Source organism: Mus pahari, chromosome 8 (assembly GCF_900095145.1).
Source record: "Mus pahari chromosome 8, PAHARI_EIJ_v1.1, whole genome shotgun sequence".
In the NCBI taxonomy this organism is placed as follows: Eukaryota; Metazoa; Chordata; class Mammalia; order Rodentia; family Muridae; genus Mus; species Mus pahari.
The window spans coordinates 46,897,753-46,924,581 of NC_034597.1; the positions used below are offsets into that span (position 1 = coordinate 46,897,753).

At 49.8% G+C, this 26,829-nt stretch overlaps 1 protein-coding gene across 1 annotated transcript; it reads left to right on the forward strand.

The window, feature by feature from the left end:
• Window positions 1–17,563: 17,563 nt before the first annotated feature.
• On the forward strand, window positions 17,564–26,731 carry Nfatc4 (nuclear factor of activated T cells 4). The gene is made up of 10 exons (XM_021204195.2): window positions 17,564–17,904; window positions 18,922–20,017; window positions 21,306–21,468; window positions 22,062–22,261; window positions 22,491–22,663; window positions 23,050–23,190; window positions 24,436–24,491; window positions 24,742–24,868; window positions 25,026–25,607; window positions 26,344–26,731. Exons 1-10 carry the CDS (start codon window positions 17,805–17,807, stop codon window positions 26,409–26,411), a joined length of 2,706 nt encoding a protein of 901 aa, XP_021059854.1. The 5' UTR covers window positions 17,564–17,804; the 3' UTR covers window positions 26,412–26,731.
• The last annotated feature ends 98 nt before the right edge of the window (window positions 26,732–26,829 follow it).

Below are 26,829 nucleotides of genomic sequence, written 5' to 3' on the forward strand. Positions count from 1 at the left end.
CTTGCTCAGTCCACTCTCTTATAGAACCAAGACTACCAGCCCAGAGATGGCACCACCCACAAGGGGCCCTCCTCCCTTGATCACTAACTGAGAAAATGTCTTACAGCTGGATCTCATGGAGGCATTTCCACAACTGAAGCTCCTTTCTCTGTGATAACTCCAGCTGTGTCAAGTTGACACAAAACTAGCCAGTACAGTGTCAGATCCCCTGGAATTGGAGTTAGAGGCTGTTGTGAGCCACCTCCCTCCGTCATTGAGAACTAAACTTGGAACCTCTGGAAGAGCAGCAAGTGCTCTTAATTATGGAGTCATCTCCCCAGCCCTCTATATCCTTATTTAAAACTTGACATTCTAATTTTTCTTAGATGGATTTATGAGGTGTGCACTGAATTGCAGCCTCCTGTCCTCCCCTAGGGCCCTGTGCTGAGATGAAGTCACTCCCCTCTCCTCTCTGTAGCATCTCACCCTGGAACTCTCTGCTTCCTAACTTTTCTGAAACTAGAGTTTGTCTACGGTAAGATTCTGACAGAGATAAACTTGGAGGGGTGTGTGTGCGCGCGTGTGCGTGTGTGTGCACGTGTGTGTGCGTGCACGTGTGTGTATGTGCGCGTGCACGTGTGTGTGTGTGTGCGTGCGCGTGTGTGCGTGTGTGTGAGTGTGTGTGTGTGTGTGTGCGTGTGTGTGCTTGTTTCCAGTTCAGGAGGGTGTTGTGATCTCCAACAAGGAAGTTCCACAGGACAAACTTACTTTCTCTTTTCTTTCCTGCCCAGACACCATTGTGTCATCAGCGTCAATGGTGACAAGAGCTGGCCTTTTTCCTAGTTGGTAGCTCATACAGCACTGTCAGCAAATTGCCACAGACGCAGTTGGACACACTGCAGATGAAGAAATTAGAAACCCCCCTAACTGTTTTGTTTTGGCCTGGATGTAAACAAAGTGTTAAGGAACCTTTATTTTTGTTCTTGTTTTTGTTTTTTTTTTTAAGGTGGCAGTACAGGTCTCTTGTCTCTGCCTTAACTGTTGGGAAATATGCCTCACCAGAAAAGGAGAAATATCCCTAGGGGAAAACAAAACACCGCAAAAACAAAAAACCAAAACCAAACCAACAAAAGACAAAACAACAATGACAGTAACGACAATCTGCCTCTTTGGGGAACAGTGCTACAGTTGATGAAGTCATAAAACAAATTCCAGGATTTGGACAGAAAAACCGCTACAGAGTGAGTTTCTGCCTGGAAGGAGACCTCTCCTGGGGGCTTCCTTCTGGAAGGTCTATCCCCCCCTCCAGTGCTGACGGTATGGCCTCCTGCAGGATTCCAGGCATGGCAGAGCCCCTCTTGCTTTTCTGTATCGAAGCTGAGATGCCTTTCCAAAGCCGCTTCCTGTCTCAGGACAGTAAAACCCTCCCCCAGCCCCTCTCAGAGAGGAGTGTGGAGTGTGTACCAGCAAATTCTACTCACAAACCTAAGCCCCTCAAGTTGGGGACTTACCTCAACTCTTTGTTAGTGTGCAGAGACTAAAAGGATTTTAGAGGGGACTGGAGAGATGGCTCAGTGGTTAAGAGCATTGACTGCTCTTGCAGAGGACCTGAGTTCGATTCCCAGCAACCACATAGAAGCTTATGACTGCCTACACCTTCCTCTGGTGTACACGCATGCACATGGTGCACAAGTATACATACAGCCAAACACTCCTACATCTAAAATAAAAACAACAAAATCTTAAAGTATTTTGAGCAGCCATAACTGCTGTGGCTGCATAAGTACTTATATAAAACACCCAGTAGTTTAGAGCCCTTCTGTTTGCTCACTGTGTCCAGCTAATGCCGAAGATCTGATCTCCTAAACCGACTCGTCCCAGTGGATCAGGCTGGTCCTCCTAATGGACTCCCTTCTTGGTGTGATATGGTACTTTCTTTTCTTTCCTTTCCCTTTTCTTTTTCTCTCCCTTCTTCCTCCTCCCTTTTCCTTCCTTCTCTTCTTCGGTTTTTCAACCCAGGGTTTCTCTGTGTAGTCCTGTCTGTCCTAGAACTCGCTCTGTACCAGGCTGGCCTCAGACTCAGAGATCCACCTGCCTCTGCCTCCTGAGATTAAAGGCATGAGCTATTTCTTATTTATTTATTTATTTATTTATTTATTTATTTATTTATTTATTTATTTATTATATGTAAGTACACTGTAGCTGTCTTCAGACACTCCAGAAGAGGGCATCAGATCTCNNTANGGATGGTTGTGAGCCACCATGTGGTTGCTGGGATTTGAACTCAGGACCTTCGGAAGAGCAGTCAGTGCTCTTACCGCCTGAGTCATCTCACCAACCCCTTTTTAAAATGTATAGCCCAGGCAGGCCTTGAACTCATGATCCTCCTGCCTCTGTCTCCTTCAGCAAATCCTACCGGCGTGCGCCAACACTACCGGCACGTTATTTCTTAAATCGAATGAGCCTACAATATATATGGAGGACTCATGTAAGACATAAGGGTGGGTGTGCATTTATTTATTAATGGACAGGGTCTTATTATATAGCACTGGTTGTCCTATAACTTACTACGTAGATCAGCCTGGTGATAACACATTTTAAAATGCACACCACACACACACACACACACACACAGAGGAAATGGAATATTGTCTAGTGGTCAAGGAACAAACTCTGGTGCCAGTAATAAAATTCTGCTCTGTTAATTAGCAGCTGTTTGGTTAATCTCTCTGTGTTTTGGTTAACTATAGTACCTGCTAGGCTCGGTCATTGTGGAGATGGAATGAAATCCGGCACATGACAGGTGTTTAGCAGGCAGCAGTCCTCACTGCAGCGAGCATTCCTGAATCCCCAGTGTGAGGTGCGTTTAGACTCGACTTTCCTTGTAGAACAGAGAGAGCTGATTTAAGGACTGCTCTGAATGGCTAACATTTCCTTCTGATAAACAACCAGCTCCACCCTTTCCTCTCAGGGCCCCTGTAGTGACTCACTCTTGCCACAGTCTCTCCTTTCTCCCAGACACCTGTCCTGAGGGAGTTTTTGAGGAAGTTAGTAGCCCTGGCTTGCCACCCTAATCAAGATTAGGGTGTGGTCCCTGCTGAAAGTCCCTTTAGGTTTGTCTGTCCGTGTCACGTTGCTGTCTGAGGCTGGGCTCTCTGTGCCTGGGGCCACAGCCAGGGTGCTTTGTATATAAGCCCTCAGGTGGCCTCTGGCTTGAGCCATAGCTGTGGTAGGCCTTTTGCTGGCCTTGACAAGGCCTAGGGTAAGAGGCCTGTCTCCTCATCTCCCCAGCAGCTGACAGGATTGTGGGGAGAAGACACGAGACTGGTTGTTCCGAAGGTGGTCCCCAGCTTCCTGTTCCTCCTGAGGTTTGTGACACAGGCTCATTATATATACCACTTCAGATGGGCTCTGGAGGGACGGACTCCTGACCAGAGAGAGGCAAACCTCACGTGTGTTTGGTACGCTCTTCCTCCCCTCTCTTCCCTCTTCCCTCTGGAAGCCCACCCACCCTCATGAAGGCTCCAGTCTAGGTTTTAGGCTGTGTTCTCAGAGGAACACAATCCAAGATCTACGTCTCCTCTGCTTCTTCCTTGTTGTTTCCTCAGGATGGTATCTGTCACCAGGGTTGCTGTCTTCAAGGAAAGATGGAAGAAAAAAAAAGTCAGGCCTGGAGAGATGGCTCAGCGGTTAAGAGCACAGACTGCTCTTCCAGAGGTCATGAGTTCAAATCCTGGCAACCACATGGTGTCTTACAACCATCCTTAATGAGACCTGATGCCCTTTTTCTGGTGTGTCTGACAACAGCTACAGTGTACTCATATAAATAAAATAAATCTTTATTTAAAAAAAAAAAGTAAACAGAGCCAAATCCCACCACCTCAGAGCTGGGGCCTAATGTACACTGGCACCTGGGATGCGTCAGAGACTCTTGTCTGTCATTACACCAGCTTGTGAGGCTTCATAGTGTCAGCCCTACAATGCATGGGTGTTTTGTCTATACATCTGTCTGTGCACCACATGCATGCAGTGCCCACAGAGACCAGAGAGAGCACTGAATTCCCAGAGACAGACAGTTAGCTACCCTGTGTGTGCTGCGAATTGAACCCAGGCTCTCTGGAAGAGCAGCTAGAGCTCTTTATGCTGAGCCATCTCTCTAACCTACATGAACATTATTTTAAAGAAGCTGGACAAGGCGTTGTACATCTGTCACTGCGGCGCTTGGCAGGTGGCGAAGACAGGATCACCGTGAGTGTGTCACCTTGAGCCACACAGCGAATTCCAGGCCAGTCTGGTCTGCATCCTAAGCTCTTGTCAGAGAGTGAGCTGAGCGAGGAGAGTGGACATGGGCTTAAGTAACCAGGTCAAAGCCATATAAAGACAGACAGATGACGGTTTGGAACCCAGATTTGTTTTCTGTGTTTTGGGGGTGAATTTTAATCAGGAAACCTGAAGAGGTACCATTCATTCTTTAAGCAGAGCTATTAGTTTCTCTTGAGATAGCTCAGCTTCACTGAACCAGAATATTCAGCATTTGATCAGAGCTACATTTGTACTAATATCAGCACCACAGCGGGAGAGCATATTCATCACCCCAGAGTGTCCTTGTGTCCCTCTCAGTCCCCTGGTCGGTCCTTTACTCGTTCTCCTTTCCTGACAGCCACAGTCCGCTGCTCTTAGACCGGCTTGCAGTTTTTGTTCTATATAAATGGAATCACATTTATATATGTATCTTTGTCTTGACCTCTTTTTGCGATGTGAGATTATTATTCCTCCGTGTTCTGTGTGCTGGCAGATTGTACCTCTGACTGGCAAGATCATTATCCCTCTGTGCTGTTGTGTGTATCGGCAGATCATACCTTTATTGGTAAGTGCTGTTCCACCGTACAGGTGGCGCACGCCTCTGTTTATTTTATGGATATGATTTTCCACTGTGGTGGTGAGGAATCAGAGTCGGGGGCCTTACGCAGACCACTGAATCACACTCCCAATGTGGCGTAGACTTTCAGTTGTGAATAACTATCTGGGAATGGAATGGCGCAGCCATCTGGTAGGTAGATAATATTTAACTTTTCGTGAAATTGTCAATTGTCAGGAGGATTATAAATTGGAGGCCAGCCTGGATTACATAGCAGATAAGAGAGAAAGATACTTTGTGCATAATGGCGCCTAGAACTCAGGAGGCAGAGGAAAAAGGACCTCTGTGAGTTTAAGGCCAGTCTGATCTACTTAAGAGTTTCAGGGTGGCCAACACCACATAGAGAGACCTTGTCGCAAAAAAAAAAAAAAAAAGAAAACAAACAAAAAAGGCAAGCAAACAACAACAACAACAACAGTACTTACATGTTACCCTTTTTAAGAAATGTGCAGCTGGGCGGTGGTGGCGCATGCCTTTAATCCCAGCACTTGGGAGGCAGAGGCAGGTGGATTTCTGAGTTCGAGGCCAGCCTGGTCTACAGAGTGAGTTCCAGGACAGCCAGGGCTACACAGAGAAACCCTGTCTCGAAAAACCAAAAAAAAAAAAAAAAAAAAAGTCAATGATATATTCTGGATACAAGCCTTTTATAGATGTCAGTTAAAACACTTTCTTCCTGGGCTGGAGAGATGGCTCAGTGGTTAAGAGCAATGACTGTGCTTCCTGGAGGTCCTGAGTTCAAATCCCAGCAACCACATGGTGACTCACAACCACCTGTAATGAGATTTGATGCCCTCTTCCGGTGTGTCTGAAGAAAGCTACAGTGTACTTACATATAATAATAAATAAATCTAAAAAAAAAACAAAAACAAAAAACCCACTTTCTTCCTGACTTACTCTCCCTTTTCCCTCCTTCTTCTCTTCCTTCCTTTCTTTCTTTTCTTTTATCCTTTCTTTGTTTCTTTGTTTGCTTCTTTCTTTCTTTCTTTCTTTCTTTCTTTCTTTCTTTCTTTCTTTCTTTCTTTCTTTCACTGTGTATCCCAGGCTAGCCTAAAATGAATAGTACTCCCGTCTCAGCCACTTCATTGCTATGATTATTATACACACCAATATGTCTTCTCTTCAAAGTAGTTTTTGAAGGGCAAAAAAAATTTTTGGTTTTGTTATTTATTATTTATTTATTTTTAATATATGAGTGCTGTGTCTGTATGTACACCTGGATGCCAGAAGAGGGCATCAGATCCCTTTACAGATCATTGTGAGTCACCATATGATTGCTGAGAATTGAATTCAAAACCTCTGGAAGAACAGTCAGTGCTCTTAACTGCTGAGCCATCTCTCTAGCCCTTGTTTTTGTTTTTTAGACAGAATCTCTCTATAGTCATGGCTTTCCTGGAACTCTCTATGTAGACCAGGCTGGCCTTGAACTCTTAGAGATCCCCTGTATCTGCCTCCCTCTCAAGTTTATACCCACCTAATGTGAGGGGCAAAAGTTTTACTTTTGATAAAATCCAACCCAACTTGTCTTTCTATTTATTTATTTTTTTTATGGACCATACTTTTGGTGTGTACTTCATGGATTTTCCTTAAAATTTTCCTTTAGTTTTTAAGGACATCCATTTTGAAAGTGACAAGTTGAGTGATTTTGTTGTTGCTGTTTTTTTTTTGGGGGGGGGGGGTTGAGACAGGGTTTCTCTGTGTAGCCCTGGCTGTCCTGGAACTCACTCTGTAGATCAGTCTGGCCTCGAACTCAGAAATCTGCCTGCTTCTGCCTCCCAAGTGCTGGGATTAAAGGTGTGCGCCACCACTGCCCAGCATTGTTGCTGTTTTTATAGGAGAACTATGAACAGGGAATTTATATACCTTGAGTCAGCTGCAGTGGAAGAAGATGCTCTACCCAGAACCATAGCTACTTCCATGGAGTGCAGTGGAGAAATAACTCAAGTGTGCACAGAGGATACCTATGCACCCACTGCTTTGGGCTGAACACACCCCTTTCAGAGTTCTCTACAAAGCGCATGCAGGGTTTGCTCTTTTTTTAAATATTGGAAACTGGAAAGGCCATGTTGTTACAGGATCAGATTGATCCATGATTTATAAAGACCAAGGCAGTGACTGAGTGGCATGTGTATTGAAATGGAAGACAGGGAAACCAAAGTCTGTAGTTAAAGCAAAGTCAAGGGTTGTTGATAATGGAATTAACGCAACGGGAGCAGAGAAGAAGAGCCCCAGTCTAGAGTTATTTCTGTGGTGTTAATAGGAAGATCTGGGGGATGAGAAAGTCAGAATCTTTAAGTTTCTGTATTGGGATGTTGACATGATGGTCAGGCCATAAAGTCAGATATAGAAGGATACAATTGTGGAGGCAGATCATTTATGGATGTAGCGAACCACGTGCCGCAGCCTCAAGGGATTTGAGGAAACATGGAACCAGGACGTGGGGATTCATGGAAGCCTAGTTGAAATGAACAGCATGGACCAGGCATGGTGGCGTACAGATATAATACTAGCTACTTAGGAGGCTGGAGCAGGAGGATTGTAAATACATGGCAATGTACCCCAATACAATTTAAAAGGGGGTGTGGTGGGAGACAAAGTTTAGAGGTAGAGTATGTATTAGAACTCAGGATGCTCCGGATTCTATCTCCAGCAGTGCCAGAACAAAAAAATAAAATCAAACCACCAAGTCTAAAACAAGCAACCAACCATCCTCCCTCCCTCGTACATACAGACCAGCGGACTGAGGTCAGGGAAACAGAACCTTGGTACTGAAGGGGGAAGGAGTCATGGAGTTAGCAGCTACTGAGAGGACGCTACCTAACTTGGATTTTGCAAAAGGAGAAACTGAGCCACGACAGGAACCCATGCAGTGTTTTAAATGGGGTGTTTCAGAAAAAGAGGGCGAGGGAACAGAGATTGCGATCCAGGAAGGAGGAAAAACCGGTGGTAGGTGTTTTGTCCAGACTGACTGTCAAAAGCTATTCCAGTAGCAGCTTTAGACTCAAGTTGTTAGCCCTGGTGCTGTTTGTATTTTGATGCTAATTCAGCTTCCCCAAGAAGGGCTACCAGGGACCAGGAGTAAATCACGTGCTCAGGACTTCATGTGACACTTTATGTGAATAAAGAAACCAATCACTGGGCCAGTAGGCGGAACTTCCGGGTGGGGCCAGGTGGACAGAGAGGGAGGAGAGAAGATTGGGCGGAGGACGGGAGATGGAGGCGAAGATGTAGATAGCGGAGACCCCGTTTCAGGTGGCGGATCCCTTTGGATCCGCTACCGGAGAATTTAACTTAGTATGGCTTACAATTAGGATGTTCGTTATTGCGCCCAGTGATTGAGTTATCATTGATTCCGAACTAAGTTTGTGCGGTGTTTTCCTTTACTCGGCGGCTGGACTGGGTTCCAAAGAGAAAAGGTACGATGGCGGGGCACCCCAGCCAGCCACAGGACATTGGAAGTGTGGGGCTTGCGTGACAGTGTGCAGTGGGAACTTCGCAAGCTGGGTGGAGTGATTTCAGAGCTCTGAGTCAGAGAGTCTCCATGAGACGAGAACAGGCTGGCCACGCCCAACAGTGTCTGGTCGGCCAGCCCGCCGGGGCCTGCCAGCATAGCATGGATTGCATTTTTTAATATTTCCCGCTACATCAAGGTTAGATAGTGCCCCGAAAATGCACACACAAAGAATGGGAAGCTGAGCGGTCCTCGAATGTAGGTCTTTATTGGCTGATGATCACACTTGTGATGGGTAACTACTTCCCTGTGTTTCCTGGATGTCGCCGCAGGAGGTGGGCAAACTGCTCCCGGGCTACACAACTTTGTTGTTATTTTGAGGCAGTTCTCTTTTGTCCCAGGTTGGTTTCAAACTCCTTGCATCGCTGATGACGACCTTGCCTTTCTGATCCTTCTGCTGGGTGCATAGGCTCCTGCCAACAGTTTATGCAGCGCTGGGGATCAACCTCAGGGTTTTGAGCCTTCCGGGCATCTAAGTTCTACCAACCTCACTATGGCCCTTGTGATGGCTAATTTTACATATCAACGCGGAAAGATTTTTTTTTTTTAAAGATTTATTTATTATATGTAAGTACACTGTAGCTGTCTTCAGACACTCCAGAAGAGGGCATCTTACAGGTGGTTATGAGTCACCATGTGGTTGCTGGGATTTGAACTCTCGACCCTTGGAAGAGCAGTCGGGTGCTCTTACCAACTGAGCCATCTCACCAGCCCCCCCTTTTTTTTTTTTTTTTTTTTTGATGAGATTAAACTCTAAATTGGTGAACTTTAAATAAACACAGACTTGCTCTCAGTAATGTGGTGAGTCTCGTCCATTCAGCTGAAGGACCTATATGAAACAAAACAGACTCACTCCCTCTAAGAGAGGATTGTCTACCGGCCAGCCTTTGGATGTCTTCTGTACCTTTGGTTCTCTTGGGTCTTGAGCACTGAGGATTGTGTAATTGTCAGCATCCATAACCAAGTAAGCCAGTTCCCTATAGCAAATGTCCTATCTATTTGTTCTGTTTTTCTGATAACCTCAAGTGGTACAAACCAGGATGTGAGAGCCATGGTGCAGACTTGAGCCAGCATGCTGGCAAAGCAAGGCCAGTCTGCATCAGAGCAGAACTGTCACCCATTGTTACGCTTACAGCACAAACACCACTAACGATCATCACCATCATCATCATCAACAACAACTAAAATTAAAGATATATTTGAGACTGGTGAGATGGATTAGCAGGCAAAGGCTTTGCTCCAAGCCTCGTGGCCTGAGTTCTATATCCATAGCCCACAAAGTAGGAGAGAACTGACTTCACAAATTGTCCTTTGTCTTAGTCAGGGTTTCTATTCCTGCACAAACATCATGACCAAGAAGCAAGTTGGGGAGGAAAGGGTTTATTCAGCTTACACTTCCACATTGCTGTTCATCAGCAAAGGAAGTCAGGACTGGAACTCAAGCAGGTCAGGAAGCAGGAGCTGATGCGGAGGCCACGGAGGGATGTGACTTACTGGCTTGCTTCCCCTGGCTTGCTCAGCTTGCTTTCTTATAGAACCCAAGACTACCAGCCCAGAGATGGCACCATCCACAATGGGCCCATCCCCCTTGATCACTAATTGAGAAAATGTTCCACAGCTGGATCTCATGGAGGCATTTTCTCACCTGAAGCTCCTTTCTCTGTGATAACTCCAGCCTGTGTCAAGTTGACACAGAAACCCAGCCAGCACATCCTTTAACCTCCACATGTGTGCTGTGGCATGGACACACAATAAATAAATTAAAATGTCATTTAAAAAGAAAAAATGTGGTGGCTGGTGAGATGGCTCAGAGGTTAAGAGCACCGACTGTTCTTCCAAAGGTCCTGAGTTCAAATCCTAGCAACCATATGGTGGCTCACAACCATCCGTAACGAAATCTGATGCCCTCTTCTGGAGTGTCTGAAGACAGCTACAGTGTACTTACAAAATAAATAAATAAATAAATAAATAAATATTTTTTTAAAAAAAGAAAGAAAAAATGTATGTAGAGAAACACAGTTGCATTAGCATCATGACAGTTGCTAATAAAATTCAAAAAAGTTAAGATTCAATATAAAAATTGTAATTTTTATTTATTCCTATGGTAGACTTATATGTGATATGTTTCCTCTTTTTAAATATATCATTTATTTATGTTTGTGTGTGAGTGTGTGTGTGTATACGTGTGTATGTGTGTGCCTTGGTATGTTTATAGAGGAGGTCAGAGGACAACTTTGTGGCATTGGTTCTTTAAGTTATTTCTCCACTGGTGAAATAAGCTGATTCCAGCCAGATTAGAGTATATATAAAGGCAGGCTGCAGGTTTATTGGGAAGCAGCTCTCTAGTGAGTTCCCTGGTCCCAAGGAAGGAGGCCATGGAAGTTGCCATGGGGAGGGGCACACAGGAGCTGGGGAGGAGGGACATAGAGGAGAGGGGCGAGGACCAAAATGTCTGGATTCCGTAAGAAAGGGCTTCTGGGGGGAAGGGAAGCCCAGCCCCTTGGCTGGAAAGTTCAGGGTAGAAGGTCGGGTATGCCAGGTAGGGACTGAGGGATGCTGGGAGGACCTGGAGGCCAGGTCCATTTTGGTAGGTTAAACAGGCACCTCAGCTGTTTGCCCCAGCTCTGAATCCCAACAGTTTTCTACATTCACCATGTGGGGCTTGGAGATTGAACTTGGGTCATCAGGTCTAACATCGAGTAGGGTTACACTCTGCCATCAGATATAGTTTCCCCTTTTTAAAACCAAAGGGAAGATGGCTCGGTGAGTGTGATAGGCAGTTTGCCAACCTGTCACACTTAGAGTCACCTGGAAAGAGAATGACAAGGCCAGAGTCTCTAAATCAGGTTGGCCTGAGGCCTGTCTGTGGAGGATTGCCTCATTTGCCTTATTTAATATGGGATGACCCAACCCACTCCATAGGCAGTACCATTCCTCAGGCTGGGGGGGTCCTGGGCAGTGTAAGAGAGAGAGCTGAGCACAAGCTAGCAAAGGAGGGAACACAGCTGTATTTACTCCTCTCTGCTGTTACCTGTGGGATGGTGTGACCCTCTTCTTCAAGCTCCTGCTACTTTGACTTCTCTGTTATGTTGGACTGTACTGTGGAATCCTCAGCTTAAGGCAGAGACACTGTATCCACTGAGCAAGCTACTTTTAACTAGACTAGCTGAATCTGAGGTTACAGATTCTGAGGGATTATGTCTCAATATATAAAGATCAACCAAGGAAGACACCCAGCATCAACTTTGCATCTTCACATGTAGACAAACATGTGAACACACATATACATACCCACACCATGTACATGTGAAAATATATTAATATAACAATTATATATTACAATTAATATAACAACTGTGTATTACAATTGCAATATTTATATTAATATATTAGATATAATGTAATATTAATATAATTCAATGATTAATCCAATACTTTTTTGTTGTGGATTGCCCTGGTACTGTTTGTATTCTGATGTTAATTCTGCTTCTTCAAGAGGGGCTGCCCTGAGGAATGGATCACATACTCAGGTGATTTCGTGTGAACTTCTCCCTGTTTTAACTGGTCAAGTAAAGGCTAGAGCCTGTGATTGGGCAGTGGAGGGGAAAAGGAGGCTGGAGGTTATAGAGAGTGGGGGAAGGGAAGAAGAGAGAGGAAGAGGAGGTGGAACGAAGATGGAGAAGAACCATGTGGCTTTGAGAAGCTACAAGTAGCAAGGGATCTCATAGCTGGGAAATAGAGTAGTGTAGTGGTATATCTGCCCAATCTAGGGGTGCAGCTTATAAATATTGTAACTGAGTTGTGTGGTTTTTGCATGGGCTTATTGGGGTTGGGGATTTAACACTTTCTCCCATACAGCCATCTATCTACTGATCTACCCATATATATTTGGCATTACTATGTATTTGAGGTAAATTTATTTATTTATTTACAGTCTGCATTTCTTTTTGTGTGTGTGCATAGTGAAGGGGGCAATGCCCGTGCTAAGGTGTATGCACTTAGGTCAGGAGACAATCTTGGTTATCTCCTAGCCTCCACCTGGAGATAGCACCTCCTCTTTGCCTTTTTAAAACTATATCAGGTTAGCTGACCTGTGAGCTTTCAGAGCCTCTCCTGCCTCAACAGTCTCCTCATCTTGCCTGAGAAACAGCAGGATTGCAAAAGCAATCTGCCTAATGCTTCCTTATGTGGGCTCTGGGGATTTGAACTCAGGTCCTCACAATTTCTTTTGACAGAGCCTCACTATTAGCCCTGGGCTGGCCTTGATCTCTCAGTGTAGACCATGGTGGTGAACTCATGGAGATTTGTTTGCTTTGGTGTGGAGTGTTGGGGTTAAAGGTTTGCGTCAGCACGCTTGGCCCTGCATATCTTTTCTGGCTGTTGCTTATTATTGGTTTAATCACAACCAATATTAAAAAATTTTTTCTTATAGAGTTTTTGATTTTTTATTATTTTCTTGAGAAAAGATCTCACTATGTGTGTATGTTTTGCTTGTGTGTGTCTTTGTACCGCACACATGCCTGGTGCTCTCAGAAGCCAGAGGGGGGCATCAGATACACTGGACCTGGAGTTACAGATGGTTGTGAGCCACCATTTGGGTACTGGGGAACCAAGCCTGTATTCCTTGGAAGAACACCAAGTGTTCTTAACCACTGAACCATCCATCTCTCTAGACCCAATCTAATCATATTTTGTTTTTTAAAAATAACACACTGAGTCCAATTTATGTTGTGCATGTTATTGTGGATGGGCCTGGTGCTGTTTGTATGTTGATGCTAATTCCGCCCTCCTGGGAGGGCCTGGGACGAGGAGTGAGTCATACTCAGGTGACTTCTTGCGAACCAATCCCCTAATGAATAAAGGAGCCCATCACTGGGCGAATAGGTGGGACTTCCGCGTTGGACAGCGGGAGAGAGGAGGCAGGAGGGAGCTAGGTCCTTTCGGACAGGGATAGTATGAGGACAAGATGTAGTTATGAATATCTCCCGGTATTAATCACCTGAGGATTTAGATTTAATAAGGCTTGTAAGATTAGGATGTAGAACTTTACATTTAGAGAGCACTTTGACACTTCTTTATGGGCGGCAGGCTGTGAGAGGTATCCTGGTTCTTGGCTGAGCTAAGACTTGAAACCCAGAGATTCTGAAGGGACGGTAGGCATTTTGCCTGTTCCCAGGCACCAGTCCTGACACATAGCTACACCCTCTCCCAGCCCCACCTCCCCCCAGTAGAGAGGTTTGTGACCATCAGTCACGTAGAAGCAGCACCCCAAACCCTCTTACATGTAGATAAGGTATCCCCAAGCTCTCAGACCAAGCCAATGGGAAGTACCTGCTGTCAGACCCTGACCCACCCTAAAACTGTATATAAGGATCCTATCCAGAAGGAATAAAGGTGCGTGCAAACTACTCTGTTGTCTGAGAGCTTCTGTCATAAGAGCTGTAACACCACCGCTTAGGGAAGAGATCTGCTCCCCTGAACAGGCTGCAAGAAGCTCCCCAAACCCCTCACTGGCCAGTCAGCCTCCCGCCTGCTCAGCCTGGCCCTCAGCACAGAGAGACTGGTGCAGTGTCTTGGAGCAACTGAAGCGGCAGAGTCGGAGGTGGAGGCAGCTGCAACAGTGGCGGTAGCTGAGGAGATTCTCCCTCCCTGCTCTGGTTGGCCTGAATCCTCGCACGTGGCTGGGTGGGAGATCTCCGTGGGAAGCCTCCAGGACCGAGCCCATACTACGTGGTAGGTTTACCACTGAGAGCTCCCCAGGCATGGATTTCCAGTCACCTTTACAGTACCAAGCAAGCATGTGTTTCCTCCTGTGGAGCAGGCCTCAAATCCAACCAGAAAGAAGGTGGTTACCCCCAAAACATTCACGCCGCTACTGCTGCCTCGTTGTAGTTCACAGGGCTCAGGGCATGGTAACGTTGTCGATGACTCCCCCAATCGCAGCAAGCAACATGGGATTTCCCAGTCCTATGCGTAACTGCCACTTTCTGATGCACATGTACTTATAGAAGATCTGTAAATAATGTTCTCTCCCGCCCCTTTCTTTTCTCACAGACTCCTGTTATGTAGCCAGGACTGGCCTCTAACTGGTAAATCCCCTTATCTCAGTCTCCTGAGAACTGAGATTACAAGCCTGACACGAGACCCAGCTGCCATTTATTGAGGGCATAAAGGCAAGTCAAGAAAAAGTATGGTTTACCATGACCTAGTGCACATAAAAGATTGTGCTTGTGTTCAAGCATATACTAAATCGATACAAAACTGGACTATCAGAATTAACTACATATTTTGTCTGACTTGGATCATTTACAAAGAGAATGTATTTTGTATAATTTTAAAAAAAGGGCTGGAGAGATGGCTCAGTGGTTAAGAGCACTGACTGCTCTTTTGAAGGTCCTGAGTTCAAATCCCAGCAACCACATGGTGGTTCACAACCATCCGTAATGAGATCTGACGCCCTGAGATCTGACGCCCTCTTCTGGTGCATCTGAAGACAGCTACAGTGTACTTAGATATAATAATAAATAAATCTTAAAAAAAAAAAAAAAAGGCTAAGGTCCACTTCCAAGTCTACAGAATAATATTAGAATACAGAACACAAACAGGGAAAGGCATAGTTAGTTTAAAATTCCAGCACTTGGGAGGGGGAAGGACAAGGATAAAGAGGAGTTCCAAGGCAATCTGGACTACTTGAGACCGTCTCTAGAGCAGTGGTTCCTAATGCTGCGATCCTTTCATTCTTCATGTCATGCTGCCCCCCCCAATCATAAAATTATTTTCGTTGCTACTTCCTAACTGTAAGTTTGCCACCGTTATGAATCATAATATAAATATCTGGTATTTCCGATGGTTTCGGGGATCCGCAGGTTGAGAACAGCTGCTTTAGAACAACCGAGTTTAACGAACAGAACAGAGCAAAAAAAGCAAAGCCAAATCACAAGTGAACTCTGTTCAGGTGGGTACGCTAGGGGGCAGAGGAGGTAAGACCCACAAGGTGGCAGGAGAAACCGCCCAGAGGGAGGAAGGGCAACTGTGCTTTGTAGTCGCCAGGGGGCAGTAGTGTAGGACAGCCTAAACTTAACTACCATTACTCGACCTCTAAAGCCAGGGTGGACAAATCGGAGGTCATATGTTCTATCCCTGTATCGAAGCCTAGGCAGACTGGAGAGTTTGCAATTGAGGATGCCCTATTCCAAAATAACTTGTCTTTCTGAGAAATCATTGACATTAATACCTCACTCGCACCAAACTCTTCTCTCTTCTGCCTCCTTTCTTTTGCAACACCACGGTGGGGAAATTGAGTCACTGGGAGGAGAAGGCAAAGAAAGTCGAAGTTAGCCAGCCCTGGTCCTCCAGACGAGGGAAGGGGGAGGGTTCTCCAGGAAAACAAAGCGGGGTGGGTGGGGAGGCGGTTTGCTGGGCAGAGGCTGAGCCAGACACATGGAGAAACACTGCCCAGGATCAAAGGAAATATGACATTTGAAAAGAATGTGCGCGTCTGCTTGTGCCGCTGAGCGGGGGGTATGAGGGAGCGGGGCCCCGGCCGAGTTTCCGGGTCTGTTCTCCATGGATTCCCACCTCTGCCCACCCTTCTCTTAGGTGCAGGGTGGTAGATGTTCTCGAGGTGCTCCTCGCGCCCCCTAACCGTGAGTTCCTCCAGTTAGGAGGTGAAGCAGGACGGGAATGTAACCTGAGAAGAACCCAAGGGGAGGGGGGGCGGGAATCAAACCAGGCCCTCTCCGGGCTCGGCCTCGGAACATTCTTCTCTCCCGCCCGCCAAGCCTCTCCTCCCTGCCCCTCCCGCCTCGCGGCCCTGGGCTTGCAGCCGGGGCAGCGCCGCACGTCATTGGGGTCCCCGGGGGCTGGGGGGGTCCCCAGGACGGGCTCGAGGGAGGACTGAGGGGAGGGAGGAGCGCCGCCTCCGCCGCCAAGGAGCTGGGGCCCGCCAGGCCGGCCCCCCTTCCCTCTGCCCCGCAGAGCCTGTTTCTCATTAGAGTAATGGGCGCGGTCCCCGCCCGGCTCCCGAGTGTTTGTAAACGTCTGACCCGAGGGCCGGCGCTTAACCCTTTAGGTGCTGGGCTGGGGTTTGCTGTTGGGGGCGCGGGCCGGAGCCTGAGAGATTTAGAGACTGGAGATCTGCCAGGCTTATTAGGGAAGTTTGGGGCATGTGGTAAGCGTGCAAGAAGAATGGTGACTGCTCCCCCCGTCTCGCTGCGCCTCCAGTCCGAATCAAGAATCTCCAGTCCTATTCTTTCTCTTCCAACTGGGACCTCTTCATGCTCGCCCTTCCTAGAAATTCCTGACCGGGTCTTCCTTCCCTGCCCAGGTGACAGGTGTCCAGCCGGTGGGCCTAAGTTTTTAGCTTCTGGCCCTTTCTAAACCCGACCAGGAATTTAGGATGGCTTGGAGCAGAACTCTTGGGATCAGAGAGCCCAGAGAGCTGCAGCTTTTGGGACGTGAGAGCCCACTATCTCCTCCAAGGCTAATTAATGGCCTATCTAGGTGGCTGGGACAAGGGTATCAGCAAAGACTGGCCTGGATCTACGCCCAGCAGGGCTATGGGCCTTCAAAGGCTTCCTGGGGTTCGAAAGGTCTGCAAGGCTTCTGGGACAGCTAAAAGTTCTTCATCTTAAGGGGATGGTGGGGGTGGGGGTGGAGGTGGTGGCTAAGTGGTGCAAAGGCTCCTTGGAGGTCCAGGTAGAGTGGTCTCAGCGAGGGTGGAGGAATGGCCTCCTCTTTAGAGCAGCTGAGAGCCTCTCTCAATCCCAGAACTCTCTTCAACTCAAGATTTGGATTGAAAGGGCAGTGAGGTGGCCTTTCTTGGAAGATTTTGGCTATCCTACTCTTCAGAATGTACCGTGGGCCTGCTACAATGGGGGACGGGTGACAAACATATGGCCTCTTTAAGGCGAGGGGACCTGGAGCTCCCCACCCCCTACGCTGGGACTAAATAGGCTGAGGTTTGGGCTCTCGGTGGGAAATGATTGTCACAACTGCGGACCAATAGGTACCATTAGGGTTCTATAGCGTTTGAAGGGACCATTTTCCAATTCAGTTTTTTCTCCCTCTTTGGAGGGGGTGGGACTGGAGAGATGACCGAAGGAGGGGGGGGGACTAGGGGCGCGTGGTTTTCCCATCTCATCCCTGGAGGAGGGGCCGGTGCATCCCGGGTAGCCAATCAGGGGCAGGCTGGGGGGGCCGCTTTGAAGAAGTTTGGGAGAAAAAAAGTTTGGAAAAGTTTCTATAATAACGAGGGGGCGTCAGGAGGGAGGCGGCAGCGACAGAAGAGGGGGCGTCTCAGAGAAAGGGAGGGAGGAAGCTACCCTCGCGTGAAGCTACAGCAGCGTCCAGAGCTTCCCCCTCCCACCCAGGCGGGACCTGGGGGCTCCGGCCGGATCCATGGGGGCCGCAAGCTGCGAGGATGAGGAGCTGGAATTTAAGCTGGTGTTCGGGGAGGAAAAGGAGGCCCCCCCGCTGGGCCCTGGGGGCCCTGGGGAAGGTTAGTGCGGGGCTGGGTAGGGGTCTTTTGGCCAGTGACCGAAGAGCCAGGAAATCTCCAGTTTGGGGGCCCGGAGCCTGGGGTGGGGGGGGTGAGGTGGGTCAGAGGATGAAGGGAGCTGGGGGACTACCAAGGCTGTGGAAGTGAGGCTGGGGGCCATGGCATCATTTTTTTCCTTTTTAGGTCCTGACTGGGGTGGGAGTGGGGGTGTTGTTGGCTACGCGCCGCCTGCGGGTTAGGCCGACTGTCTCTGGGATGGGGTGCGGAAGGGAACCTCGGTCCCCAAGAGCCCGAGGTGCCGGCTTGGGAAGGGGAGGTTTGGCCCTGGAGTTAAAGGCTTTAGGACCTAGGCCTAGATCTGCAGACGCGACGCCTGGGGCTGGGGGCTCCCTCGGGCAGCTCAGGGACACCCCTCCCCCTCCCCCTGTCTGGCCGCAATGAGAGGCAGATGGCGGGGAACGAGTCGGGGGCGGCGGCCGCCGCTGCACGGAATCCGCGCTGCCCGCTGCCCCCCCATACCCCACCCCCCCCGTTGGCTGGGCCCCGCACGCATCACCCTTCGACTACACCCCCGCCCCCTTTTGGGGGGACGAGGGAGGAGTCACCTCCCCTCGTCACCACAGACATGCCCCCATCCCTCCCACCCCCAGGCCACAGTTGCGATGGTAACTGGGGTTTCTGCCAGCACCATTTGGGGGTTTGGGAACCGTCGCTAATTGGGTTCATGTGTGAGTCGCCCCCAGCCCAGCCCAGAGCCTGGGCAAGCACACCTCTAGGCCTGGCTCTAGCATTCCCCAACCACCCCAGCCCACCTGCCCAGGACCAGGGTGTCCGAGTATGAGGTTCTGGCATGCCCGTATCTCTTTTCTGTCTTGTGATGTTCAACTTTGCTTTTGTCCCGAGACTAGGGGAACCTCTCCTAGCTGAGCATATCAGGCTTCAGGGACTGACCATCCGAGAAACATTTCACCAGCTTCTCTCTCCCCATCTCCCTCTACCTCCCTTCCATTTTGACAGAGCTGGACTCAGAGGATACCCCTCCATGCTGTCGTTTGGCCCTGGGGGAACCCCTTCCTTATGGTGCTGCCCCTATTGGGATTCCCCGACCCCCACCCCCTCGGCCAGGGATGCACTCACCACCGCCCCGTCCCGCCCCTTCACCTGGCACCTGGGAGAGCCAGCCAGCTCGGTCGGTGAGGCTGGGGGGCCCAGGAGGTAATGCAGGGGGTGCTGGGGGCGGTCGTGTTCTTGAGTGTCCCAGCATCCGGATTACCTCCATCTCTCCCACGCCTGACCCGCCGACCTCGCTAGAGGACACTCCTGAAACTTGGGGGGACGGCTCTCCTAGAGATTACCCTCCACCAGAAGGCTTTGGGGGCTACCGAGAGGCTGGAGGTCAGGGCGGAGGCGCCTTCTTCAGCCCGAGCCCTGGCAGCAGCAGCCTGTCTTCCTGGAGCTTCTTCTCTGACGCCTCGGACGAGGCAGCCCTGTATGCAGCGTGCGACGAGGTGGAGTCTGAACTTAATGAAGCAGCCTCCCGTTTTGGCTTGAGCTCTCCACTGCCCTCGCCCCGGGCTTCTCCTAGGCCATGGACCCCGGAGGATCCCTGGAGCCTATACGGTCCAAGCTCGGGAGGCCGAGCGCCAGAGGATAGCTGGCTACTCCTCAGTGCTCCTGGGCCCGTCCCAGCCTCCCCTCGGCCTGCTTCTCCCTGCGGCAAGCGGCGCTATTCCAGTTCCGGAACCCCATCTTCGGCCTCCCCAGCTTTGTCCCGCCGAGGCAGCCTTGGGGAAGAAGGTCCAGAGCCACCTCCACCACCCCCGTTGCCTCTGGTCCGGGACCCTAGTTCCCCTGGCCCTTTTGACTATGTGGGTGCTCCACCAACCGAGAGCATCCCTCAGAAAACCCGGAGGACTTCTAGCGAGCAAGCAGTGGCCCTGCCTCGGTCTGAGGAGCCTCCCTCGTGCAATGGGAAGCTACCCTCCGGTACAGAGGACTCTGTGGCTGCTCCCGGGGCTCTTCGGAAAGACGTGGCCGGCATGGACTACCTGGCAGTGCCTTCTCCCCTTGCTTGGTCCAAGGCCCGGATTGGGGGACACAGCCCCATCTTCAGGTGAGAGCCAGATCTTGTACTCTTGAGCTCTTCAACGCGTTCTAGCGGTCAAAGGATGAGTTTAAAGACAAGTTAAAAATTGGTTTTAAGTCAATTTAAGTCAATTAAAAAAAAAAAGCCAGCTGTCTGACAATGGGCTGAGCTGTAGATGTCTGATTCCTGTGAACCTATTAGGAAAAGCCTCTTCATGCCCCACCCTTCAGTATTCTAAGAGAAACAGGCAACATGGAGTTACTTCAGGGTTTTTTACGCCTCCAGCTCTGGCCTCGCACAGGCAGGTTGACCTTAGCCACTGGCTGTGTAGACAGAACAGATAGAACAGGCTGATGCTCCAGTACAAGAGACCCTCCTCTAACTGCCAATTTCTAGGTCCAGCGCTTAAGAGCATCACTTCAAATTGGAATAAAGTTACCTACATTTGCAAGTCAAAGAATTTATATTGAAACTTGGCATTTCCATCCCTTCTGCTCTCAAGGAATCCTGCCCTATCAATAGTCTCAGACCTCAGGGTGTTGCACTGAGGTGGCTCCTTCCCAACGAGCTTCTAGGGGCAAGCTGAGTCCTCTGGGGTTCCAATAGGTCAATGTTTCTCAACCTCCAAATCTGCTGTTGAGGTGGGAAATCTGTAGTGCAGGGCTGTGCTGTCTGATGGTTCAGCATCCTCCCGGGTCTTTACTTCCTAGCCACTAGTAGCCCCACTTTGCATTACTTGTAGCAACTAAAAGACATTGTCAAATATCAGCTATGTAGGCGCGCCTGCATAAACACACACACACACAGAGGCAGTTACCAGTTGAGACTTACTAGCAGATTATCTGTAAGTACGATTCCAGAAAAGCAGCCCTTAGCCTTTGCAACCCTACTTACTTAACCCCAACTAGTGGGAAGGAGTTGGCCTGGTAGTAGAGTAGCCAGCCCTAGGTTTTACATAGGTTCTGTCCGTAGTCTCTTTGATGCCTTTTCTGGTCTAAAGTGGCATTTCTGCACTGTGCCTGAGCTCCCAGGTGGGAGACCAGCATGGCCTGTGGGTTCCTCCGTTCCTTGGTAAAGCCTCCACATCCTGTGTCCAGAACTTGGGAGAAGGCAGTCTCTCAGGGTTGTTGTCATCTTCCACACCCTCCTCTTCAAAGGACTTCGTTCCTTATCAATTCCCTTGTTTCTAGACTTTTAGAATTTACTTTGTTGTGGTTCCTTATCTCTCCCATATCAGTGCTTCCTCCTCCCTCCCAAACCCAGTGTGATCCTGATGGATCTGAGGCTCCAGGCAACCCTGTTCTCTTCTGTCTAGGACCTCTGCCCTACCTCCCCTGGACTGGCCTTTACCCAGCCAATATGAGCAGCTGGAGCTGAGGATCGAGGTACAGCCTAGAGCACACCACCGAGCTCACTATGAGACTGAGGGCAGCCGGGGGGCTGTCAAGGCTGCTCCTGGAGGCCACCCTGTGGTGAAGGTAAGGGCAGAAGGCAGGCCCCACGTGCCTTCTCTTCTCCTGTCCCAGGTTCTTGCAAATGGGTTTCCTCTGTACACAGAATCATGGCACTGCCCTTTCCCACACTCTCAGCTGTGACCCTGCAGACAGCCTAGGGGAGGGACCGGAGCTGGGGGAGGAAGGATACACAGCGAGGACCCGGATATACTTTCTACTCTTCTTTTCTGCTCCCCTTCTCCCTCCTCCCCCCCTTATCCCATGGGACAACAGCCTCAAGTCTACTTTGGAAAATGGTGACTTGCCAGATGTGGGGGAGGGTTTCAGCTGAGGCCAAAGGTCACTGGGAGTTAGGTTTTCTCTATATTGAGTTGGGCTAATCTTTCTTGGAAGCTCTTCCTCCTTTGCCCAGCCCAGTTTGGGCTGTCCAAGAATAACACTGTGAACTCCAGGCCACATTTTCTCTACAACTGATGCCCAGTTTCCCACAGGGAATCCCTTATAGGATATTCTTTATCTTTAACCATTCCTGTCCTTGGACTGAAACATGCAAGGATGGATAAAGGTTAGAAAACACTGGGGCTTTCAAATAGGTGGCCTCTGTTTCCCTTTGTCAGCTCCTAGGCTACAGTGAGAAGCCATTGACTCTGCAGATGTTCATTGGCACTGCAGATGAGAGGAGCCTGCGGCCCCATGCCTTCTACCAGGTGCACCGTATTACTGGCAAGATGGTGGCTACAGCCAGCTATGAAGCTGTAGTCAGTGGTACCAAAGTGTTGGAGATGACCTTGCTCCCAGAGAACAACATGGCTGCCAAGTAAGCCCCCAGGCAACCTGAATCTCTTCCTCACCCCTAAAGTCCTGGGAATTGAACCTAGGGCTTTACATGCTCAGCAAGGGCTCTGCCACTAAGCTCTATCCCCCCACCCCACCCGCCTAGACACTCATGGTCCAAGGACTGAGGGCAAGGGGACTTCCCCTCCGGAGAAATGCATCCTTGTCCCAGCTTTGGTTAGAGATGCTTACCGTCTCTCCTTTGCCTTCAGCATTGACTGTGCTGGAATCCTGAAACTTCGGAATTCAGACATTGAGCTCCGGAAGGGTGAGACAGACATCGGGCGCAAAAACACGCGTGTGCGGCTGGTGTTCCGTGTGCACGTGCCTCAGGGCGGCGGGAAGGTCGTGTCTGTGCAGGCAGCATCAGTGCCCATCGAGTGCTGTGAGCAAAACCGGCCCTGGCCAGTTCTTTCTGTCTTGCAGCTCTTTTGTCTGTTTGCCACCTATTTCTGCTACATAGTATCCTGTGCTCTGTGTGTCCTGGGTAGCCGGTCTCAGCTTTTGTTCTACGGTGATGAGGGAGAGGCGAAGGTGGTATTTTAGTTTGCCCCTGCTATAGACTCTGTCTTGGGGATGCCGGATGAACCTGTACCTATGTGCTGTGTCTACTTCAGGAGTCCTTACACAGGCTGTGTGGTTTCGTGTTGTTATTGGTTACCTTTTGTATTTCCCTCTAAAAGGAGGGCTCCTCTAACCTGCTTGTGGTGGGAGAGGGCTGTCTTTTCTCCACTCAGTCCAGCCAGGCTTCCTTCTTCTATTACCTTCCAGCCCAGCGCTCAGCCCAGGAACTGCCCCAGGTGGAGGCCTACAGCCCCAGTGCCTGCTCCGTGAGAGGAGGGGAGGAGCTAGTGTTAACTGGTTCCAACTTCCTGCCAGACTCTAAAGTGGTGTTCATTGAGAGGGGCCCTGGTGAGTACCTACTGGAGAGAGGAGAGGAAGGAAGGAGAGTTAACAACCAGCAGGCGAAACTCTGACACTGCCACAAAACTACCAGGTTAAGCCCCAGCTTCTCTACCTACCTCTCCTCCTTGTGTACAGCTTCTCATGGGGGAGATGGATGTGGCCACAATCTAAAACTCCAAGGATAGTGAGCAAAGGCAAGGAATACGTATCTCTGGGCTGGAGAGATGGCTCGGCGGTTTAGAGCGCTGGCTGTTCTTCCAGAGGACCTGGGTTCAGTTCCCAGCACCCACATGGCAGCTCACTACTATCTGTAACTCCAATTCCAGGGGATCGGACACTCTCATGCAGGCAGAACATGAATGCACATGAAATAAAAACTAAAGATAAATAAATCATAAAAAAAGAAATGCACATCTTGCTTATTGAAGAGGAACTGACTTTGAGGGTTTACTCTCATGAAGATAAAAGTATATGAAGAAAGAACTTACACTATCACAGATTCTCCTGGGCCTGTCCTAAGATAAAAGCATAGCTGTGATCATGAGAGCCTGTGGGGTGCCCCACAGATGAGACTAAGGGGTGGAGAAATGGGAGACTTAGAAGTCTGGGTCAAGAGCCGGACGTGGTGGTGCATGCCTTTAATCCCAGCACGTGGGAGGCAGAGGCAGGCGGATTTCTGAGTTCGAGGCCAGCCTGGTCTACAAAGTGAGTTCCAGGACAGCCAAGGCTACACAGAGAAACCCTGTCTCGAAAAACCAAAAAAAAAAAAAAAAAAAAAAAAATAGAAGTCTGGGTCAAGCCACCAAACTGTAGGCTTCTCCTTCGTTCCACCCTGCTCACTGACGGCCCATGCCCCAAGACCTATGTTTAGCACCCTGGAGTCAGGTCAGAGAAACTCCAGAGGTTCCACTCTATTAGCCTTGGTCTTAGCGCCTCCCTTCAGGGTGGGGACCATTCCTCCCTACTATCCTCTTGCTGAGACCACAGGAGGGGATGTGCGAGTGAGCAGGTGAGAGGTCTCCTGAGCTGCCTCTAACACTAACTCCCTCTATGTCCCGGCGGTTCCTTTGCTTTGGTTTGCCTTCCATCCTTTCTCTTTCATTGGCTAAACACCTAGTATACTCTAGGTGCGCCAGACCTGCTAAGAACCATTTTAGTCTGATGTTGACTCCAGCAGGAGGGGACAGGGCAGAGGACTCAGGGAAGGGGTGGACCCTAGAGCGGGGCTGAAGCTCTTTATCTCCTCAATAGATGGAAAACTGCAGTGGGAGGAGGAGGCAGCGGTGAACCGGCTGCAGAGCAGTGAGGTACCAGTGTGTGTGTGTGTGGGGGGAGGACCCAAACTGGTTGTGAGGTGAAGGGTGGAAGAAACCAGGAAGTGGCATCCAGAGTAGCTTTTCTGGCATGGAGGGACTAGCTGCTCCAGTAGGGAGATCTTCTCCCAACAACGGGCTTAACTCTTCAGCCTTGGAACTAGGAGCTAAGGGTTGGGTCCATGGAAGGATTGGGGTGATGTGAGACCTCCAAGGACTTCTGTCCCATCCTCTCTTCTCCTAGGTGACATTGACTCTCACCGTCCCCGAGTACAGCAACAAGAGGGTGTCCCGGCCAGTCCAGGTCTACTTTTACGTTTCCAATGGGCGGAGGAAGCGCAGTCCTACCCAAAGTTTCAAGTTCCTGCCTGGTGCGCTCTGAGACTGCCTGTGGTGGGGGGGGAGAGGGTGTGGACCCGGATGTGAGGGGCTCAGGGGTGGGTGTAGGGAGGGTGGGAGGGAGGGTGAAAGGTATGAATCGGTGGCCAGAACCTCACCAACCTCCTTCCTGCCTCCTCATCTTCCTAGTGGTCTTCAAGGAGGAGCCCCTACCAGACTCATCTCTCCGGGGCTTCCCTTCCACATCGGGTCCCCCCTTTGGCCCTGACGTGGACTTCTCACCGCCCAGGCCCCCTTACCCCTCCTATCCCCATGAAGACCCTGCTTATGAGACTCCTTATCTGTCAGAAGGCTTTGGTTATAGCACACCCGCTCTGTACCCCCAGACGGGGCCCCCACCGTCCTATAGATCTGGCCTGCGGATGTTCCCTGAGACTGGGGGTACCACAGGTTGTGCCCGCCTACCTTCAGTCTCCTTCCTTCCGCGCCCCTTTCCTGGTGATCAGTATGGAGGACAGGGCTCCTCTTTTGCCCTGGGGCTTCCGTTTTCCCCTCCGGCCCCCTTTAGGCCGCCACTGCCTTCCTCCCCACCACTCGAAGACCCCTTCCATCCCCAGAGTGCCGTCCACCCCTTACCCGTTGAGGGCTACAATGAGGTGGGGCCAGGCTATACCCCTGGGGAGGGGGCTTCGGAGCAGGAGAAATCCAGGGGTGGCTACAGCAGCGGCTTCAGAGACAGTGTACCTATCCAGGGTATCACCCTGGAGGAAGGTGGGTGTGGGACCGGGGGCTGCGAGTGTGAGTGAGTGCGAGAGATCAGTTTGCATGTTTGCTGAAGGCTGGAGCTTGGTTGTCAGGGACTTGGCATTCTTAGTCTCCCAGGGCTAGTCGGTGGTCTCAGGAGCAAGTTCTTGGCATGTGTGTGTGTGTGTGTGTGTGTGTGTGTGTGTGTGTGTCCACCTGAATTTAGTAATTTAATTCTGAAGGGCACACAAAATACCTGTTCCAGCCTTTTTTCTGTCTCTGCCCTAATCACAGAATTTCAGCCCTAGAAGTATTTCAAGACCATTCATTCCTTCTGGTTCCCTGAATTGTAGATCCAGGCAGTGAGTTTCAGGGAGGGACATAACTTGTGGAAAGCCAGGCTAAGTTGTTCCCCCTCACCTTATCTTTCCCTGGTGACTATAGTCCACATTGGTGAAGAAGACCTTCTCGGTTTTGTCTCTTTCTCCCAACTGACCACACCTACGTCTGACCTGCTGCCACAGATGTAGGTCAAGCTGGCAGGAGAAGGCTAAGATGCAGGGCTGGGAACCCGCAGGGATGGAGTCAGGCAAAATTTAGTTAGAAGCAGTTGTTATGAGACACTGGGGAAACTGAGGACCAGCCAAAGAGGAATCCAGAGATGCCCTAGCTGGAGGCCTGCCTGGAATTGAAGGGAGGGGAGGTCTCTGAAAAAGGAAAAGATCTGCCTTAGCCCCATCTTTCAACTGCCCCTCCTTTACAGTGAGTGAGATCATTGGCCGAGACCTGAGTGGCTTCCCTGCACGTCCTGGAGAAGAGCCTCCTGCCTGAACCACATGTAGTGGTCCCAGAAGCCCTGCTGCCTCGCCCTCTTAACTGGGGTGCTGGCTCCAGAAGCTTGGGGCCAACTCTAGTTTCTCCTTGCCCAGCTTCTATCTTCCTGTATTCCCCTTTCTCTCCCAGCTAAGGTGTGGCCCCCAGGTCTGGTGCTGCCTTGGAAGGGACTGGGGGTGTGGCGGACAGGGGATGAGGGTGGAGCCTGAGGCTGGAGGCCAGAACTAACTGGGATGAAGATGATGTCCTGGTTGCGCAGGCTGTGATGCTGGCAGGCTGGACAGGTTGGTGGGTAATAAACTGCTCGCTGACCAGTGCCTCGGGCTCCTGAGCTCTTTGGAGAAAGGGGTGGTGTAAACTTATTCCAGCTTTGGCCCAAGGAGCCTGAGACGTTGGAAGGAGATGGGGTCTGGCT

Bases quoted from the DNA above. Each gene is read 5' to 3' on its own strand.
- Nfatc4 (XM_021204195.2), top strand. From the start codon at position 17,805: ATGGGGGCCGCAAGCTGCGAGGATGAGGAGCTGGAATTTAAGCTGGTG. The intron at 24,492-24,741 runs GTACCAGTGTGT...CTCTTCTCCTAG, and splicing joins ACCGGCTGCAGAGCAGTGAG to GTGACATTGACTCTCACCGT. The intron at 25,608-26,343 runs GTGGGTGTGGGA...CCTCCTTTACAG, and splicing joins GGGTATCACCCTGGAGGAAG to TGAGTGAGATCATTGGCCGA.